Source organism: Onychostoma macrolepis, chromosome 01, assembly GCF_012432095.1.
Source record: "Onychostoma macrolepis isolate SWU-2019 chromosome 01, ASM1243209v1, whole genome shotgun sequence".
Taxonomy (NCBI): domain Eukaryota; kingdom Metazoa; phylum Chordata; class Actinopteri; order Cypriniformes; family Cyprinidae; genus Onychostoma; species Onychostoma macrolepis.
This window is the reverse complement of record NC_081155.1, coordinates 15,584,295-15,596,910: the sequence shown is the minus strand read 5'-3', so window position 1 is coordinate 15,596,910 and position 12,616 is coordinate 15,584,295. Positions and strand designations below refer to the sequence as shown.

The 12,616-nt window shown below is 33.9% G+C and overlaps 1 protein-coding gene across 9 annotated transcripts in view; it reads left to right on the top strand.

The window, feature by feature from the left end:
- sh3pxd2aa (SH3 and PX domains 2Aa) overlaps window positions 1–12,616 on the top strand; it is a 108,414-nt gene that overhangs the window by 36,350 nt on the left and 59,448 nt on the right. For all 9 annotated transcript variants that reach the window (XM_058762303.1, XM_058762081.1, XM_058762521.1 and 6 more), the window contains exons 3-5: window positions 4,737–4,812; window positions 6,670–6,746; window positions 8,931–9,022. In XM_058762303.1, the coding sequence (XP_058618286.1) occupies window positions 4,737–4,812; window positions 6,670–6,746; window positions 8,931–9,022 (245 nt within the window). The remainder of the gene's footprint in view (window positions 1–4,736; window positions 4,813–6,669; window positions 6,747–8,930; window positions 9,023–12,616) is intronic.

Below are 12,616 nucleotides of genomic sequence, written 5' to 3'. Positions count from 1 at the left end.
TGTTTCACAGAAATATAAACAGGAGGGAAAACAAAGGCCAAATTCCCTTAATCATCCATCACAATGAGAAAAACCAAAGAATATTTTTCTGATGTGCAGCAAAAGATAATTGAGCTTCACAAATTAGTGAAGTGGCTTTAAGAAAAGAGCTAGAGCAGTGACAATTCCCATTTCCACCATCAGGGCAATAATTAAGAATTTCCAATCAACATAAAATGTTATGAATCTGCCTGGAAGAGGACGTGTGTCTATATCGTCCTAATGCACGGTGAGAAGGAGAGTTTGAGTGGCTGAAGACTCTCCAAGGACCACAGCTGGAGAATTGCAGAAAATAGTTGAGTCTCGGGGTCAGAAAACCTTAAAAACAAATTGTCAAACAGCACCTACATCACCACATGTTGTTTGGGAGGGTTTCAAGAAAAATTCTCCTCGCTCATCCAAAAACAAACTCCAGCATATTCACTTATCAGACACGACTGGAACTTCAAATGGGACTGGCTTCTATTCTCAGATGAAACAAAAAAAATGAGCTTTTTAGCAGCAAACACTCAAGATGGGTTCGGTGAACACGGGTATAAAAAGTACCTCATGTGTACAATGAAATATACTGCTGTATTTTTGATGTTGTGGGCCTATATTTCTGTTGGAGGTCCTGGACATCTTGTTTAGACACATGGCATCATGGATTCTATCAAATGTCAACAGATAAAAAATCAATAAGTGACTAACTCTGTTAGAAATCTTATAATGGGCCATGTTTGGATCTTCCAGGCGTACAATAATCCAAACACAAATCTCAAAAACAACACAAAAATGGGTCACTGAGCACAAAACCAAGCTTCTGCTGGCCATTCCAGTCCTCTGACCTGAACCCTGTAGAAAATGAGTGGGTGAACTGAAGAGAAGAAGCACCGTCATGGAGCTGGGAATCTAAAGGCTCTGGAGTGATTCTGGATGAAGGAATGGTCTCTGATCTCTTGTCAGGTGTTCTCTAACCTCATCAGGCATTATAGGAGAAAATTTAGAGCTGTTAAACTGGCAAATGGAGGTTTCAAAATGTATTGAATGAAAGGGTGCCGTTAATTGTGGCCAATGTGTATTAGAGAAAAACATAATGATATTTCCCCCCATTTTAAATTCTTATTATCCAATGAAAGGTTAGATTTTTGTGAACTTTTTAAATAAAAGATCAACAGGATTAACAGTGCAGATTAATTTTCACAGCCTTCTTTGATCATATTTACCAAGGGTGCCGATATTTTTGGCCATGACTGTATGTATGTGTGCATGTCTCCATTCTTCATATCCATTCTCTTGCACACACACCCTGTCATCCAATCACTGGCTCGCTCTCCTCTCTCCCCGCCCCCTGTTGCTATGGAGACTCAGGAAGTCTTCCAGGTGCCTTGGTGGTTGGGAAATACAGCAACTTCTCCTCATTCTGTCTGTTCTCACTCGCATCTTCATGTTTCCTCTTCACTCTCAGCCTCTTAATTTTCGTCTATTGTTCGCTGTCATTTTATTTCTTCTGTTTTATCCTGCTCATCTCATTTTCCTTATCATGATGTCATTATCTTATACACACAATTTTTCTCAATATCTTGATTTTCTTTCCCTTTCATTTTTTTTCTGCACATTGAGCAGTCAGATTGTTTTCCTCCTTCACAATGTCCAGAGTTCTACATGCAAGTGATTTTCTTTCGTTCTTTATTTTATTCTAGTTAGACACCGATCATTCTAATTTGGCCATCGTTTGTGTATATGGTGTAAATATGCATCGTGTTGAATTAGCTCTCAAACGGGATTTTCAATACTAGGTATCAACTGGATCAAAACATGTGCAATCTGGAAAACATTATAAGTATATAGTATATACTGTATACATTGACATATTCTACCGTTCAATAGGTTGAGGTCAGTAAGATTTATTTAAATGTTTTTGAAAGTCTCTTATGCTCTCCAAGGCTGTATTTATTTTATCAAAATGACAGAAAAAACTGTAAAAATGTAAAATTGTAAAAATTTAAAATTACTGCATTCTATTTGAATATATTTTAAAATGTGATCCTTTGTGCACATGATCCTTCAGAAATCATTCTAATATACTGATTTAGTGCTCAAGAAACATTTATTATTGATTTTATTTACGATTAATAGAAATTATATTCTTTAATGTTTACTGTCATTTTTAATAAAATTATTAATTTCTTAAAAAAAACCCTCAAACTTACCTCAGAATTTTGAATGGTAGTGTATCACAGTTTCCACAAAAATATAAAGCACCGCTTTTTTCAAACAAGTTAATAAAAAAGTTATGATTCCAAACTTTTAACTGGTAGTGTACATTTTAAACAACATCTGAATGTCTTAAAAATGACATAAACATGCATGTCTGTAGCTGCTCTATGGTTGAGAGTGACTCAAAAAGCACAAATATTGTGATATTATCAGCAGAATAAATTCAGGATCTTGTGAAAATGAAAGTGCAAGACATTTGATATCTGTGAGACGTGATTCGTTTTATCCTCCAATTCTTCATGCCATCTGACCCAGATCCTCACAACCCTATCAGTGTGCACCAGCGGCTGTGCTTGCACTGACCCCACATATATAAACACAGGGGTTGGCTGCGTGTATGTGTGTGTGTGTGATCTTTGTCTGTCCTCAATTACAGATTAGCTCAGATTTCAATTACTCCTCTCCCTGTGTGCCATGGATTCATGTTAAAGCATGACCAAGAAGGTTTTGGGGGAGATATTTCAGCAAGACCAGCAGAAACGGCGAGAGACGCTGCACATCTGGTGTGTCCTCGCTCCACAGTCTGACCTTGTTGTACCAGGAGAAAAGACATTCTGACAGGCCTCATGGGAGAGAAAAGCCAGATAGAAAGACTATAAAAAGAGAAAGAGAGCCTCAAACTCTAAATGCCTCTCTCAGTTTTCAAGTTTTCCTGTAGTTTCCCCCCCTAGTTTGGTAGAGCTAAAGATTCTAAATGTAAAGAATCTGAAGACTAAAGATTCTATTTCCAAAGATTATAACAATGTTTCCTGCAGCATTATATGTTTTTGAGTTAACTGGATTTGTCAAATTCACAACCTGAGAGTAGTTAGACTGAAGTTTTGCTAACCTCACAAATAAGCATCTTAACAAGAGTACACATAGCACTGTAATAGTTCTTGGCTCATTTTGAATCAGACATCATAATCTTTAGTTCAGTGAGTGAGCAAATAATCCAAACCAGTTCAAAGAGGAAGTGACCTTCTGACTGATTCAGTCTGTGATTCAGACCAGTGACTCTTCCAGTTCAGTCTTATTGGTTGACCGTCTCGTTAAAAAGAACCATACTAACTGATGATTCAATTGGATTTATCAAATCATCACAGTTTCCACAAAAATATTAAGCAGCACAACTATTTTCAGCATTGATAATAATAATAAGAGTTTCTTGAGCAGCAAATAAGCATATTAGAATGATTTCTGAAGGATCATGTGATACTTAAGACTGGAGTAACGATGCTGAAAATTCAGCTTTGGCACCTCAGGAATAAATTATTGATTGATTGATTGAAAATTTTGAAATAAATGTAGCCTTGGTGACTTTTTTTTTTAACGTTAACGTCAACAACATTTAAAAAACTTTTTTTTTCTTTATTTTCTTAAGATCTAGAGATTTTAAAGATTCTGTGGCAAGAAACATATGGGTTCAGGAAAAGTTCAACCCGATCTCACGGCAATTTGTACGTATTTTACAAGGTGACTAATTCGTACGAATTCATATAACCTCAGTCATACAAATTCATACGATTTTTGCTAAATCGTACGTATTTTACAAGTTGCACAATTCGTATGAATTTGTATGAATGACCTACACCTAACCCCGCCCCTAAACCTACCTGTCACTGGGGTTTAGACAAATCTTACAAAGTCATACGAGTGAGGTCGTACGAATTTGTGAGAATTAGCCACCTCGTAAAATATGTACGAACTGGTCGTGAGATAGCACGGGAAATGTCTGAATTTGAACCAGTGTCACAACTGAATCTTTTTTAAAACATGATATATGCTACAGCTCTGCCTGTTTTAATATGCTGTTTTTAAAAAAAAAAAAATTATTTTATCAAAGGACATTATTATTATTACTAATTTTCATTTTTCTCTTCTTCATTTGGTTCCCACAGCAGCTACTCCTAAACTTTTACTCAATCTCTCAGTTCTTGTAAATGTTTCTTACTAATGAGCACAGCCCACCGGGAGTTTCCAGTCAGAGCTCTTACAGGGTCACATTTGCATGGGAGCAGCTCATGAAGAATCTCCCAGCTTCTGTTGCTGGTTTCCTGTAGTTGTTTTTGATTCTTAGAACTCAGATTTACATTTGTTTGTGGGATACTTACAAATAATCTGCAGCTGTTTGTACTTCAAATGCCCAAAAGGGACAAATGTGGAGAGTTACGGAAAATAAAGCGAACAAAATGATTGGGTTTTTCAGGAAACACGAGCACATTATTTTAAACAGAGATCATTACATTTTTCATTAGATACAGACAGAAGCAATGAAAAGTAAATATGACGTTGGGCCAGTTTGGATTTTGATTTGTGTGTTTTCCCTATTACACCAAATCAAAAGTCTTGGCTAGTAATGTGAATTGTAAATAGTGTGATTCTTATAGTATTAAAATTGGTGTCTGTTATTGACAATTTTTTTTTTTACATGTTGTGTTTCTTGTGTCCTCCCACAGATGCAGATTCTCGACAAGTTCCCAATTGAGGGAGGGCAGAAAGATCCCAAAAAAAGGATTATCCCTTTTCTTCCAGGTGATTTTAGGAGGAGTTTGTCCTCCCCTTCCTCTCCTCTGCACACACACAAACACACAGACCTGCAAACACATGGCGTCAGCAGATCTGTCCACAATAAGTCATGGTTATGCTGGGACGGGGTCGTGCTTCCGTTCTTGACTTACTCACATGCAGGAAGCAGGCACACATTGAGATGAGCAGCACCGTTCCCTGAGAACAAAAGCCATCAATAAGAAGAAAATGAGAAGAGTGAGACAGAGACACAGAGAAATGGAGACACGTTTTCCCGGCTTGCTGATGTGGCTGCTCTATTCCCTGGACATTTAGTGTCTCTCTTGTTCTTTGTTTTCCAGCAGTCCCTCTGGTTATTTCTGTTAGTTCTCACATCCCTCAACACGAACACACGAGCTCAGATTATCACTGGCTCCATTAGATTATGTACTGGAATGCAGTGTAATTGGTTCGATTACTAGAATATTAAGTGGATTATAAAACCGTTCAGGGCATTTGTAAGGGAATAATAGGGTGTCAAGTGTCAAACCATTAAATTTGTGCACTGTCTTTGTTTAATTCCATTCTGATTGTTAGACTCCATTGGGACCTTAAAGAGGGACAGATCAGATTTCTATCTATACACATAATATATCTGTACACTATAAAGTGTTTTGTATTATTATCGCTATTTTTGTTGTTGAATTAGTTTTTTTATTATTACTATAACTATACTATATAGTAATATAGTATTTATTACTATTACTATAACTGTAACTATTTATTACTCATGCCATGGTGTGATAAATGCAAAGTACAATTAGGCCTCTTTAAACCTCTGTAACTAAATATTTATGATCTTCAGTATTTTGACCCATTATTTTTCTTTAAGCTAATGGTTTTTATATTTATAAAAACTTCATATGTTACATTTTAGATCACCTCGGAGTTAACAGACTTGGACTAAAAGCCACTCATTTCAGTGTCTTAACTTGCAGTTTATTTGTAATTATTTGTGAAATTTACTAGCAATTTCTGAGTAAAAATGTTTTCTACACCAATATTTTTTCAGTGTACACGTAGGAGCACATAATAGTAGAATATGAGACAAGTCGAGGTGAAACTATGGTTTATAAAGAACCATAGTTTGTTCACAAGGGTTTTTTTCATTTTGCACAATGTTGAGTATCTCTCAGTGTTTCCTTGAACATAAGCAGCTTGAGATAGGAGAGCATGACAGCTGGAGCTTGGTGTTATGTGGTGATCTTATCTCCTCCAAACGTCTGAATCTGATTAGGATGTTCCAGATCTGAAGAAGAACACATGGCATCTCTCTTCAGTAGCTGCTCTGTGTATCATGTTTCTAAACATTTTCTTATGCGTTATTCTAAAATGCACTGGATTTTGCTTACAGCAGTGAGTGGGGCTCAATGAATAAGATTATTTATTTATTTATTCCCAATTGGGCCAGTATGTCAGTATGTCTGATTTTTACTTGCCCTGTCAACATTTTACTGCATATATTTTATTTGATTTAGTTTAATTATATTTAAATTAATTTTATTATTATTTTATTTATTTTTAATTTTTTTTATCAAATTAAATAAATTAAAATCTAAAATCAATCATGGAACAATATGAATTTATAAACACAGACTTTCTGGAAAGCAATGGAATAAAATGCAACAGATTTGTGTATTATTTTAATGCATTCTAAATGTGCTTTCCAAACTATTATTCAAGCTGTTCTTGCAATTTCAGCAAAAAGCTCTTTCTGGAAACTAGATAATGTTATTATAGGTATGATTATGTTATTACATACTGTTGTTATAGAATGATTTAATAAAGTAGACCACATATTTGATTCTACCTTTTATTTTAAAGGCAAAATCCTATTCCGACGAAGTCATGTGAGAGACGTGGCCATGAAGAGACTACGCTTTATTGACGACTATTGCAGAGTAAGTCTCTCTTTTCCTTCCTTCCTTCCTTCCTTCCTTCCTTCCTCTTTGTTGGTGCTTTTGTGTTTTGTCCACTTTTATTCTCTTATTTAATGTGTGTAGGCTGTATTACTTTATTTAGAAAACCATTAAACTGTGAGAGGTTCTTTATAGCCCTTTTCCTTTGACAAACACCGTTGTTTGTGTTTGTGTGTGTCACGTGTTGTCATGGGGAAGTGTTGCTCGCATACATATGTGTGGGTGTTCAGCATATGAGGTTGATAACATAATTAGGAGTGTGGTTATGACATTGGCGTACCTCAGGGTTCAGCATTAAGTCCCTTTTCGCTCTTACTGATATTCTTTGAAGTCCTTCTGCTGTTCAAAGAAAAAATACTTAGAAAGTACAAAATTCATTCAAAACATAAATATAGAAACTGTGCAGTAAAATAAAGTTATCTAGCAGCATGAGGGATATGTGTGTTTGCTATGAGTGTGGTAAGATGTATTATTAAAAACAATGTGTAAATCATACTATGTATTTAAGGGTGGTCAACTTTTTGATTTAAGCTCTTTTAATATCAGTAAAACTGCTTTGTTGCATTGAAACTATTTAGCTTATGTATTTTCAAGACCCCCAGCCTATTGTTTTGACTTCCTCTAGGGGGTACCGGTGTCAAATACCGGTGTCAAATCCCCCCAAATCACAAATTTCACCCTGAACGAAAGGAAATGGTGCTGGAGTTTTATGCATGTTAACCACATCATTATCAGACAATATCTCCCATCTTGTTGAAATATGATTATGCTAATGTCCTGAACAACAAAACTCTTGCAACACACATGAAAAAGAGTCTGTTAAAGTCTTTGACAAACACGTCACATTCGGTTACACAAGTATATAAACTACAGCAAACAAACACTTGCACTTATTGGTGTTCACTGTCATGTTTACTTTGCCAATAGCTATAGGTTACCCAATAACACCCTTAAAAAGATGTTTGAGGGCCTTTAACGACTTGTTTCTTCCTCCTCTCTATTTCTACTTCTCTTTATCTTCTCCCCTCGAGTGACTTATCTCCTTTTCTTTCCTCCCCCCTTCTTCCTGATGGAATAGAGCCTACTTTTTTAACACGTGTAAACAAACAAACACACACACACACACACACACACACACACACACACGCGCACGCACGCTCGCACGCACGCACGCACACACAGTAAGTGGACAGCAGCTGTTAAAGTAGGCTGAGATAGTGAGATGGTGAGGCAGCATTATGGGATGTCTTGGATGGATTGCTGTTGTGGCAACAATCTCCATGACATCCACACAAAGGACATGAAAAAAGACACTTCCAAAAATAGATTAGAACATAGAATTAATCTTAACATAAATGTGCCTTTATGATGCCCATCATTTTATTTTATTTTATTTTTTTAATCACTAAGCTATTGCCAGCTTTTGTTGAACATTTTCTAAACCAGCCTTTAATTATGTGACAATTGAATATATGACATTTAGATAACTAACTTCCTCCAGATTTCCTCTGTCCTTTCACTGTAAAATACATCAAAATCCCTTCATGAGAGAGAGAGGGATGTTTCTTTGAAGAGCTTAAACGTATGATGTTTACCAGCTATTTCCTGCAAGCTTTAATTAGACAAACCATCTTCATTTAATTGCATTGTGTTCTTCAAAGATAAATAAATAACAGGGTTTACTCCAGGGATCCTTCAGAGGAGTTGTCTCTCTCTCTCCCCCTCTTTCCTTCTTATTTTTTCCTCTGTTCTTTTGCTAATTTTCAAATCATGTTTGAAAGCAGTTGGAACACAGACTGTATTTATTAGACAAATGTTTGTGTGAAAATGCCATCTTTAGAATCCAAGTCAAGTGTTTTAAACGGAAATCATAAAATCACAATAGTGTTTTCTTTCTTTTTTTTTTTAATGGTGTTCCAGATCCTTTTAAAACATTAAATTCATTCTGTATTTCATGCAGAAAATTATGTTTTTTCTTGCTGAATTTAAAAGATTTTTCCTCTCGTTACCTTGGATATCCGTGTTTATCATTGAGCCTTATAGAGATTTCAAAGGAAATAACATTTGGTATAGTGGAGATTCATTATTCTGCTGTGTTTCTGGATGATTGTTCTGTTGTTTGGGGTCTGATCGTCTGGTTTCATGTCCTGTCTGTCTGTCTGTCAGGCGCTGGTCCGGCTTCCTCCCCAGATCTCACAGAGTGAGGAAGTTCTCCGCTTCTTCGAGACCAAACCAGATGATATCAACCCTCCCGTAGAGTGAGTGTCACACAGACCTTCACAAACCAATGTCTACACATTCTCTCAAACAGAGCAACCTAAATTAATGCATTTACACAAATATGATGCTATAGCTATATGTGCAACGGAATACAGTACTGCTAAATGCATACTACACAACACTGTATGCTGCATAGTATTTTTTAAAAATAGTGTGTTCAAAGGTTGACACATCAGTTTTGTCTCAGATGTTTCTCTTAAAATTCATTAAAGTATAGAAAAATTAACAATTTGCTGATTTGAATTTGAATCCACATTATAAGAGAATTTGGAGGAAATATTTGAGCATTTATTTATATATTTGAGCACTGTTTAAGGATTGTTGAGATTACTTCTATAACTCTATAGAGCTGGGTTGTTATTGTTAAATGAAACAAAAATTTAAACCAAAACCATAAAAATTATGAAGTGAAATGAAATATAAAAAAGTTTAAACGTATTTTTTTTCCCAGCTTGTTGCCAAGGTTTAATTTCTTATTTTCTTTTACTTTACCTTGAAGTACTAAAAATACTACATGAAATAATAATTAATACGCACTACAGTATAGTACAGTATATATATATATATATATATATATATATATATATATATATATATATATATATATATATATATATATATATATATATATATATATATATATATATATACTGTACTGTAGTGCATATTAATTATTATTTCAGCGTAGTATTTTATATATTATATTGTATATATATATATATATATATATATATATATATTAGTGCTGTCAAATGATTAATCACGATTAATTGCATCCAAAATAAAAGTTTTTGTTTATGTATATTTATGTGTAGATTTATTATGTATGATACATGCATGTATCTATTTAAGAAAAATATGTTATGTTTATATATTAAATATATCTATATATATATAAAATATAGAAATATGAATATATAAATGTATAAACGTAAATATTTTAAAATATATACTGTATGTGTGTGTCTTTATATATATACATAATAAATATACACAGTATACACATATATATTATGTAAACAAAAATTGTGATTAATCATTTGACTGCGCTAATATACACTAATAAAAATGTATAAAACACACAAATTTCTAAAACGTTTCCTAAAATGAAAACGGAAAATATAACAAAAATTTTTTCAAATAATAATAAAAACTATAGTAGTATATCAGTGATTAAGGAGAAACATTAAAGAGATATCATTTTTGATTGTATTTATTGTGGCACTAGAAATGGAAGATTGAGTGGGTTGCACTGTGGGATACAATATTCCATGCAATGTTTTCTGGATATTCAAAGAATTTGCTGTACACAGTGTACATGCACAGTGTACAGACTCGCCTGATTTCTCACACTCCCACACATTCTGCATGGTTTTGTATACATTTTTGAGCCTCCTGCTGTATTTACATACTTTCCTTTGATTAGCTCTGTAAAGATTTCTGTAATTTGGCTCTCAGGAATGTCACTTCTTAATTGTAAGAGAATGTGTGTATGTGAAGAGAGGTGCAAATGTGTTTCTATGTGTGAAAGAGAAAGAACCGCAGTTTTTCTTCATTATCCAGTTTTAAGTTACTCCCAACCTGACACATTTTAATCACAGGGATGGTATTGTTTAATTAACACTGATGTGAATGTGTGCAGTCCTCTGTGAGTGTGTATATGAACGTCTTCCCCCAGGCTGGGCCATAATTAGCTCCCATGAATCCCAGGAAAATTTGAGCCAAAAGAATAACCTAAAAAATGAAAGACAATTACATTTATAGAGAAGAGAAACCCACGTTAGAAATACACTGTAAAATTTACGGTAAAAAAACGGCAGCTGTGGTTGCCGGAATTCTACAGTAAAAAATATGGTAGCAACATTTTAAGTTTTACTCTTTTAACTTAAATTTACAGTTAAATACCGTAATTTCATTAACTGATATAATGTCAATATACCAACCTATTGAATTACTGAAATCTGTTTTGTACCTTTGTAATGCACTGATAACCACCAAACATACAACCCTAATAAACATAACTGATAAGAAAAAACTAAGAAGAAACAAAGTTATTTCAAAGAAAAAACATCCAATTTGAAATGCAACGCAGGGAATTCTGGGAATGTAAATTTACGATTTTTCCCTGTAAATTTTACATTCTTTTTCACGTCCAAAAATGGTATTTCGCCATAAAATTGTCTGAAATGTCTAATACAGTTTTTCGCCGTATATATTAGGGGAACTTACCGTTAACCATTTAACAGGTTTTTTACTATAGCATCTTCACAGTTTTTTTACAGTTAAAATCACTGTCATTTTTTACAGTGTAGTTTATTTGCTATATACACTACCTTTCAAAATTTTGGGGTGAGTAAGAAATTAATACTTTTATTCAGCAAGGATACATTAAATTGATCAAAAGTGACAGTAAAAATATTTACAGTGCTACAAAAAAATCTACAAAAATGTATCTGTAAATGTAAAATTGTCACCGTTTCCACAAAAATCTTAATCAGCACAGCTGTTTTAAACACTGATAATAATAAGAAATGTTTCTTGAGCATCAAATCAGCATATTAGAATGATTTCTTAAGAATCATGTGACACTGAAGACTGGAGTAATTATGCTGAAAATTTTGCTTTGCATCACAGGAATAAATTACGTTTTAAAATATATTAAAATAGAAAACAGCTATTTTAAATTGTAATAATATTTCATAAAATAAATGTTGTTACTGTGTTTTTGTTCAAATTTTGAACAGTAGTGTATATATTTCAATGAATTATTTATTTTCATTTCTTTATTTTAAATATAAATAAATGACACCATAAAAGCAGTACAAATGACTTGGTTTCTTTCATGTATTTTTATTTTTAATGAGGGCATAATTACTGAGTTGTAATTGTCAGTCTTTCAGTCGCTGCTGGATTGTTTTGTAATCTCGCGTAAGCAGCTCTGTTTGCTGTAGTAGTGGAATGAAAAAATGAACACAAGTCCTCGTGTCTTTAGTTTATATTTTTCTTTTCTGTTGCTTGGGCACTGTTTCTGTACCAGGAGCTGTCCGTCACATGCTCATTTTAAATTCTCTGCTTTTCTTTCCCTCTATCTGGATTTCTCCCTGGTGATATGAAGTAGGCAATCTATTTTCATGTTCAAAACACATTCATCATATGCTGCAGTGGCTACACACACCAACACACACTGCTCATTCTTTACTACTATGCTGTAGCTATCCAGAAAAACATAATCATTTTGTCTGTCATCTAGTGCAACCTTGAACACTCTCGTGATTTTATGTTGCTGCTCGTGGCTCTGGACAGCTCTTTATATTATTACATCCCAACTCTGACAACAAATTATGAGTGTGTGTGTTTACATGATGTTATAATCAAGGACATACATTTAAAATGTACTTCATTCATATTTTTGAAAATGCTTTCATCTAAAGTAAATAAAAAAAAGATAGATCCTATATGCCAACTGGTCAGTACAGCATTCCAGCCATTTCAGAGTGATTATATTATTATTAATTAACAAAACTATTTTATAAACTGTTTTGCTATGTTTAAGCATAATATTTGAGTATTTG